The sequence below is a fragment of the Desarmillaria tabescens genome (genome assembly GCF_030435595.1).
Source record: "Desarmillaria tabescens strain CCBAS 213 chromosome Unknown EV420scaffold_5, whole genome shotgun sequence".
NCBI lineage: Eukaryota > Fungi > Basidiomycota > Agaricomycetes > Agaricales > Physalacriaceae > Desarmillaria > Desarmillaria tabescens.
The window spans coordinates 1,727,833-1,735,111 of NW_026848304.1; the positions used below are offsets into that span (position 1 = coordinate 1,727,833).

Below are 7,279 nucleotides of genomic sequence, written 5' to 3' on the forward strand. Positions count from 1 at the left end.
TCCTTACTTCATCACTCTGACGCGGACCAATTCACTACACAATCAGTCTGTCTGGCCGTGATCGTCTCTGCTCTCAGCCTCATCTATTCGCGCGGCTATGCTTGGCGACGACGAGGACGTTTTCGACAGCGTGACTTGGGAGTCACCTACAGATCCTACCTACAATGTAGAAGCACCATCGGGACCTGGTTTCAGGCAGAGCACAGCAGATAGCAGCGAAGGGCCTCACGACCCAAAGTGGGAAGGCTATCTCATTACGACGGTCAAGGATCCGGTGAAGGAGCTCGCAGAAACGAAAGATGCATATGTCTCGTACCTGGTTACTGCAAAGGTAGGACCTTGGACATGTGTGAAAGCCTTGGTCTCAACAGTCTTTCACAGACAAATCTCCCGATATTTTCGACACCCAACCCTTCATCCCGTCGACGATTTCAAGATTTCGTTTTTTTTGCGTGACAACTTGGTCAGGGACTTTCCAGCTTGTGTAGTACCTGCACTGCCGGGAAAGCATAGGCTAGGTCTGTTCGTGTGATTTGTGACGCAGATATCTTTCTCATGAATTATCAAGAATATATCACAGGGGACAGGTTCAGTCCGGAATTCATGGAGCGGAGACGTCTAGAGTGAGGAGGCCTCTGTGACCCTTGTTTGATAATTGTTGACTCTTCATAGCCTTCATCGATTCCTCCAGCGACTATCCTCGCCATCCAACTCTGCAGCGGAGTACACTGGTTAGGGCCTTCTTTGAATCCACGGAATGGGTGCGTCAGTTTCCCAGTTGTTTGAACTTATGCTAATAGGGCAACAGCATGTCCATATGCATCAGCATATCGCGCCACCCACCTGGACCAGAGCCTTCGCCTGGAATAATTGACAATATCTCCGACACCCTCCTTAATGCATTTTCGCGAGTTCGAAAGCCCGATGAGCGTTTTCTTTCTATGCGTGAAAACGTCGACAAGTTTGAAGAAGGCTTAAACACATCTGAGCGCCTTTGGAACAGAGTCCGGAGTCGGACAAGCGGTGAGTTCATTTATTTGTGGGTTTTTATGCCCTTCTTTTTTGGTCAAGCATCTGAGCTGAAAGAGACGGAAATCCGGAATCCGCTGAAGACCTCACAGCGGATTACCATGATCGGCGGTTGCTGTTCAAGGTCTAGGATTTTTAGAATCATGGTATCACGGACCCACTCAAACCATTTCTCGAATACATATTGGAGTTCTCGGCTCTATTGCGTCATACTGTGAGCAGGCCTCTTGTCTTACATTTGTGATTATGTTTTCTCACATCTGTAAAGACACAGACGACAACCGATCCCTTCCTCATTCATTTACATTCCCTTCTCACTTACTCTCATGCCAACCGGGCTGTTTTATAACAACTTCGAGATCAAAAACAACTTGATTTTGAAGAACTCTCCGACTATCTATCTGGTGTTACCGGCGGAACGCGATAGACTCGCTGCTGTCATTAGTGGCCACGCGGGCAGCACTGGTCTTGGCCTTGGGGCGTACTTGAAAGATCGGTGTTGATGCGATTCGCGGGTGCCGATGATGACCGAAGCAGGGTAGAACGGATGAAAAAATTGGGGACGTGAAGATCAAAGAGGTTAGTCTGCTTCTAGTTTATACAAGTGTGAAGGAGCGCCCTAATGCCCGTTTAGCTCCAGGACGCTGTAACAACTGCTCATGAGACATCAGACGCCTTCAGCGATGAGACTCTTACGGGAGCAGGCGGTGTTTCAATTATGCGAAGGGAAGCTGAAATGAAAGAGATGCTAGGGAATCTTGCCGAAGGTCAAATTGAGTTTTACAAGGCCTTGAGTCTTTCATTCTACAATTGGTGTTTGTTTGTCAACAGCCTTTGCTACAGGCGATGGAGGAATGGGAGAGAAGTATACCAATCATTCAACGGATTCGAGTGGACGTTTAAATTTAACGGACATTTTATCACCTGCTTTTCTAGTATCGCTGCATTGTATTTATTATCAGTTAGCAATTGATCTGGTTGATAATTTTATCTTGAAAATTTCCTTCTAGTACAGTGAGTAAGGGGCGTAGATTATCTCGTAGTTCTTTCTTCTTTGGTTTCAACTTCTCTTCCGATTCTTGAACCGCCAAAGAGAAGCTGCGTACAGATGAATGTCTTTCGGAAGGTGAATGCCACCACGGACTCACATTTATAGACAACGGTGTTGACGGCCCGAAGCATTGGTAAGAGCTCGGCTGATTTTAGATGCGGCCGTACGTGGTGTGCCGAAATTTCAGGCAGGCATCCCAAGGTGAGGGGTTTCCCTGGAAGGGGAGATCGGCTACAAACAAAATGCAGTATATTAAGGGGTAACAGACCGCACGGCCAACTGGTTATGGTCGAGGGGACTTTGTCGTCCTTTGAGTATCCATGACAATGAGCGAAAGGAAACCGTTATCTGCAAGACCATCTTGTTCTGCGTATATATCGCCATAGGAAAAACTGTCCTGACCACACAAGCCCAGTTGTCCGAGCTGCGATTCCACCATGTTAAGCTGACCAAGAAGGACCTAAAAATATTGCCCAAGCATTCCCGGTCGTCCATGGCATTTTCGATACTGCTTCATTAAAGAACTGCTGATGGGAACCTTCGTAGGCGGCATTACCTTGTGTCCTTATTAAAACCCTCAACATCAACCATACTTTCGACAGCAAAGATTGAACCTCTCGAGGGGTTGTTGCTCCTTGTTCTTGATGACCACGACCACTTTTGTCTACATTCCCCTAAACAAAATGAGCATGACAAGACCATACCAACGCAGGAACATACGCGACTCAGTTCGTCGCCCACAGCTTTGACAGCACCAGATATGTATTCATTGAGAGCTGGATGGCGAGATTGGAAGACAGGCGTGTCATATTTCTTGCGACGAATGAACAGATCTGCCGGATATATCTGGCGTACGTATAGAATAGTGTGAACGGCCACCTCGACTGTCAAGTTGAAAAGTCAAAACGCATTCAATTGTGTTATCCACTCTTGCACGTACTAAAATCAGTGATTCCTTGCACCGTCTCTAGTTACCGTTCAGTAAAGCGGAATAGTACAAGCCAGCTAAGCGCGCACGATTGAATGTTAAGGGGAAATTGGCGGTCATCTTCACATCACGCGCTGCCGGTAAGGTAGTGTCGGTAAGTGTGTTGAGTTCATTCAGTTACACAGCCACCGGTGAGGTCGCGACGCGATATTCAAACTCCGCAGACGCGCTCTTCATTCAGTGCTTCTTGTCTCTCTATCTTTCTCGTGACAGTGGCTCTGCTCGGTTACCTGGTGGTAACACAACTCTGAAGAGAGACATATTTTTGCATCACATGAAAATGTCGAGCTCCAATGCAGCAGCGAAGCCTGTCAGCGAGGTAGAGATGAACATCAGTCAAGCTGGGCTAGTGGACAGCTGTTTTGAGGAAGACCAGTATGACGCTGGAATTTCCGTTCTCGACCAGCTTCGCTCTCCGTGGCGCAGACCGAAAGCGTGAGTTATGTGCTCTTCGTGTTGTATTCTTTTAGCTGGCCAAGAACCAAAGTTCACATATCCGACAGCTTCTATACATGGCACTATATCCACCCTCATTTCAGATAAGAGAGGTCGACGTCACTGCATCCCCTTCAAAAATCAAACAGGGTGTGACTTTTCGCCTCACAACTACAGCGATCCGGTCCGCACAGCGACTTCTCTTGTCTTTCGCCCTCACCAACACGCCAAAAGGCCTGTTTCGCACTATACCGGGATACGATGAAGAAGTTCCGTCTACGGAAGGCGATGACGACTCCGTTGTTGCTCGAGATTCCCAGTGCATCACTCGAAGCAAAAATTGCTGGAGTTTGTTAAAACCAGGTTTCATTAAATGTTCTACATCAGCTCCTCAATCCAACGGCTCAAAGCGCCGTCGTTCCCAACATGACGAAGAGGATGGCTCGGTGGTGAGCGAGAATGCGTGGTCCACGCTAGAGTGGTTCATCACAATTTTCGAAAAGGACGAGTCAATGGCTGAAGTTGGCCAGTGTGCGTTCCTAAATAAAACACAGCTACATTCAATCTCATGCAAATATTAGCTCCCTACTCGGAACTCCTACTATCTCAAATACCTCCTACAAGAGATGGGAAAGGACGATGGGAATTGAACACGCCGCTCGATGTTGTATTTTGTTGTCTGCAACAGAGGAATGAACACTATCGTAAACTGGGAGTACGACTAATGACATTGGTGCGCTTTCTTGGCATGCTCTGGATCTATAACTCAACCTGTTTCCAGCTTATCAATCTCTCCCTCACGATATATCTCGATTACCCTATTTTCGTCTCTTCCGTTTTCTCTAGATTATCCACTACATCAGCGGATCTATTTGTGTATTTGATGCTCAGTCTCGCTCCATCTTCATCTATGCTCCGATTCAAAGTCTCTCTCTGCCAACATTTCCTTCGTAACCACGATGGGCATGTCAGCGATTTACCTACGCGACCTAAACCTCAGGCGCGTCCTCCTCCAAGGGTTCGGGGGTCTAATGCTACCACCGTCCCCTGTTGCTGAAAAGCCCACTACAGCGGCCTCAGTACAACCGGTTACAGGAAAATCGCCTTACCCTCGGCCAAGAAATTGTTCGCCTAGCGAGTTTAAAGGCGACTTCTTCGTCCGTATCTATCCCTCGGATTCAGTTGGAGCTTGTACAAGCATACACTTTGCTGCAGCTTCAATGTGCTGAAGAAGAACGGGACCAGGATTGGCTGGCTGGAGTCTACAGGGATAAACTTAAGAGTGCATTCGCAGACGCATGCGAAGAAGGCCGCGAATTCGGAGAAGTCCTGCAAACTCTCGTTGATACATAACTTTACTCAGCCTGATTTGTACTTCTACAATACTTGTATCTCGCCTGATACTTCACATAATTACCTTGTTTCTATAATGCTACTCTCACAAATACCTATGTAGTCATTCCTTTCTGTGAAGATTTAGATCAAGGCATATAATTCCGAGTAAGGTAAACTACTCATACTCCTCCTCTTCACCTTCGTCCCCCTCTTCAGCCCCCGAGTCGCTAACGTCAACATCAATCAAGTTCGCCTTCATCATTTGCCCCCCTTTTCTTCCTGATCTTCCCTGTTGATCTGTATACATGTCGGCAAGGAATTTGGGTGTGCTCGCTTGTGACACTCCTTTGTCTTCTCTGACCCTGATGAAGCGAGGAAATCGGAGACTAAGGCCTTTCGTACTAGAGACCAATCCTTTAGCTGCATATAGAAACTGGGCTGATGGTAATACTAGGCAGCAACTTGAGTTGTAACTGACGCATTTTAAGAGAAACAAACTCACTCCGCCCCTCGTATTTCCCATTGACTTTCTTGTGGCTCCTTCTAAATTAAACATTCCGCGTTCGAAAAGGCCTATAAATCCCGCTTCTTCCAAACCAGACAAGGATGCTACAAATCCAGACTTACCACCCCAGCTTCGCAATTCCAACAGGACTTTTGTGAACAGTACGTCTGAATCTTCCCTCAAGGCCGTACCGTTCAGTGATATCCTGTCTCACCATTCAATTAATCTGAAAAGGTATAGATGACGATCGAACATACTTTGTAGAAAGCATCAGTGAATCCTAAGAGCCAATAAGCGCGGCAAAAACCATGCTGGTGCGATAACGTACCTGACATACACTTGCAGACCGCGACAGGGCATCCTGAACTTGGGTCCCACATACCGAGGAGAATGGGACTCCAGAACTTCGCTTTGCGACCGTTGCCATTCCAAGCACCGATTGGGATGAGGTCCAACGAGTCCGAGACTCCACCTTGCATGACATAATCCTTCTTCAATTTCATCCATGCATACGTGCGCTTGTCTGCATTGTATGTAGCAAAGAGAGGCTTTCTATTAGAGCTAGTCTCCTTATCCGAGTTATGTTCGGATATTTCTGTGTCTAATAACTGCGAGGGTCTGTGAGATGATGCTCGAAAGATTCAAAGATATGGGCGACAGACTTTGACCATCAGGCCCTCGCTTCGACTATTCATAGCTTTTGCCCAGAAGGCTTCAACGGCTGGACGTCCATCGACGCTATCACATCGTTCGACGTGATCGAAACGAGCCACTTCCTTAGATCCAGTGTCCAGAGGGGAGAATCGCGTTTTGCAGGAGTACACGTCGTTGACGAAAGTCTGTTTCAAGTAACTTCTAGAAATACGGTAACGATGATTCTGACAGTCTGGTGATGAGACGGGAGATACATGTACACACCTGCCCATCTAGAAACATCAAATCGAATCCAAAAACGCACACTGGAACTTGAACGTCAGCCAAGTTGACGTCTTTACGCGCACGAGTAGACAATTCCTGAAAAGTCCGCAGGCTTCCGTCGCTAGGATCAATGGCAGTTATCTCTGAGTCCATGATAAAATTCTGTGCTTTTGGAAGACAATATCATGCGCTCGACAAGAGCAACAACATCAGGATACTGAGAAAAAGTCTGTTAAAGATATTTAATGGACTCATGCTAACTTACTTTACTTGTCATGTCTTCCAGATGACGGGAAAATATGCTGACCTTTACAAGGTCATCTACGGCTTTCCAAGCATGTTTGCGCCCTCTGGCCGTCGTATTTAAATTCCGCCGTGAAAGGGAGGTCACCTAGACGCTCGTAGATCTCATTCAAGGAACGTATGGGAGTACCAAGGGTAGGATAGAGAGGAACACCTGACACTATAATCAGGTCGTCAAGAAAAAGGTCCAATAGTCTTTACCGACAGTCAGAGGCACTTTCCCTGCAAGGTCATCGAGCCCAACTTCGAAGAGTCCCGAAATTATATGGTCATAATTGGATGCTGACAGAAGACCTGGCGAATCAGAGTCTCAGCGTTTTTGAACTTCGCATATAGTATGTCCCGAGACGGATTGGATTTGCCCTCCGCGACAGGATGTGCGGCATCCAGTAGAGCATTTGTGGCATACCAGGTAGAATCCTCTGGTTTCGTGAACTTCAACTGGGAATCGAGCGGGGTCAGGACGGTGGCCCTTGCGAGAGCTGTCAGAATCGACGTCCTCACTGCCCCGACGCGAAGATTTTGACACAAAGTGCGGACCAGGAAGCGCGTTTCCTCTCCCTTCGCCGACACTAAGAGCTTCTGCAATGCTTTGCCTCTGTTTTGAGGCTCCTTGACCTTGCTCTTTGAGATTTTCAAGAGAGCCTCGTACAGATGGGACAAGCAATGGGGATGAGGCAACAATGTTCGCATGTTCGATTTGGCCTCAACTGCG

The 7,279-nt window shown here is 47.3% G+C and overlaps 4 protein-coding genes across 4 annotated transcripts; 2 read left to right on the plus strand and 2 right to left on the minus strand.

The window, feature by feature from the left end:
* Position 1: 1 nt before the first annotated feature.
* EV420DRAFT_1515261 (lipid binding protein) lies at positions 2–1,983 on the plus strand. The gene is made up of 11 exons (XM_060471883.1): positions 2–331; positions 382–421; positions 569–623; positions 692–769; positions 827–1,023; positions 1,089–1,153; positions 1,298–1,369; positions 1,413–1,525; positions 1,564–1,567; positions 1,664–1,852; positions 1,873–1,983. Exons 1-11 carry the CDS (start codon positions 98–100, stop codon positions 1,930–1,932), a joined length of 1,107 nt encoding a protein of 368 aa, XP_060336677.1. The 5' UTR covers positions 2–97; the 3' UTR covers positions 1,933–1,983.
* Positions 1,984–1,991: 8 nt separating this feature from the next.
* On the minus strand, positions 1,992–3,177 carry EV420DRAFT_1515270 (DNA-binding protein; the record flags this gene model as incomplete). Its single annotated transcript, XM_060471884.1, has 8 exons — positions 3,098–3,177; positions 3,021–3,047; positions 2,801–2,964; positions 2,695–2,744; positions 2,663–2,672; positions 2,423–2,540; positions 2,174–2,225; positions 1,992–2,145 (listed from the first exon to the last, which is right to left on the minus strand). Exons 1-8 carry the CDS (start codon positions 3,126–3,128, stop codon positions 1,992–1,994), a joined length of 606 nt encoding a protein of 201 aa, XP_060336678.1. The 5' UTR covers positions 3,129–3,177.
* A 171-nt stretch (positions 3,178–3,348) lies between these two features.
* On the plus strand, positions 3,349–4,856 carry EV420DRAFT_1637754 (uncharacterized protein; the record flags this gene model as incomplete). Its single annotated transcript, XM_060476749.1, has 5 exons — positions 3,349–3,503; positions 3,556–4,034; positions 4,085–4,236; positions 4,285–4,521; positions 4,575–4,856. 5 exons carry the CDS (start codon positions 3,349–3,351, stop codon positions 4,854–4,856), a joined length of 1,305 nt encoding a protein of 434 aa, XP_060336679.1.
* On the minus strand, positions 4,788–7,257 carry EV420DRAFT_1720522 (ATP-dependent DNA ligase; the record flags this gene model as incomplete). The annotated part of the gene is made up of 10 exons (XM_060479751.1): positions 4,788–5,288; positions 5,341–5,381; positions 5,535–5,548; positions 5,601–5,623; positions 5,672–5,951; positions 6,006–6,198; positions 6,262–6,269; positions 6,304–6,423; positions 6,527–6,652; positions 6,859–7,257. The coding sequence occupies 10 exons, from the start codon at positions 7,255–7,257 to the stop codon at positions 5,014–5,016; spliced, it is 1,479 nt and encodes a 492-aa protein (XP_060336680.1). The 3' UTR covers positions 4,788–5,013.
* Positions 7,258–7,279: the final 22 nt, after the last annotated feature.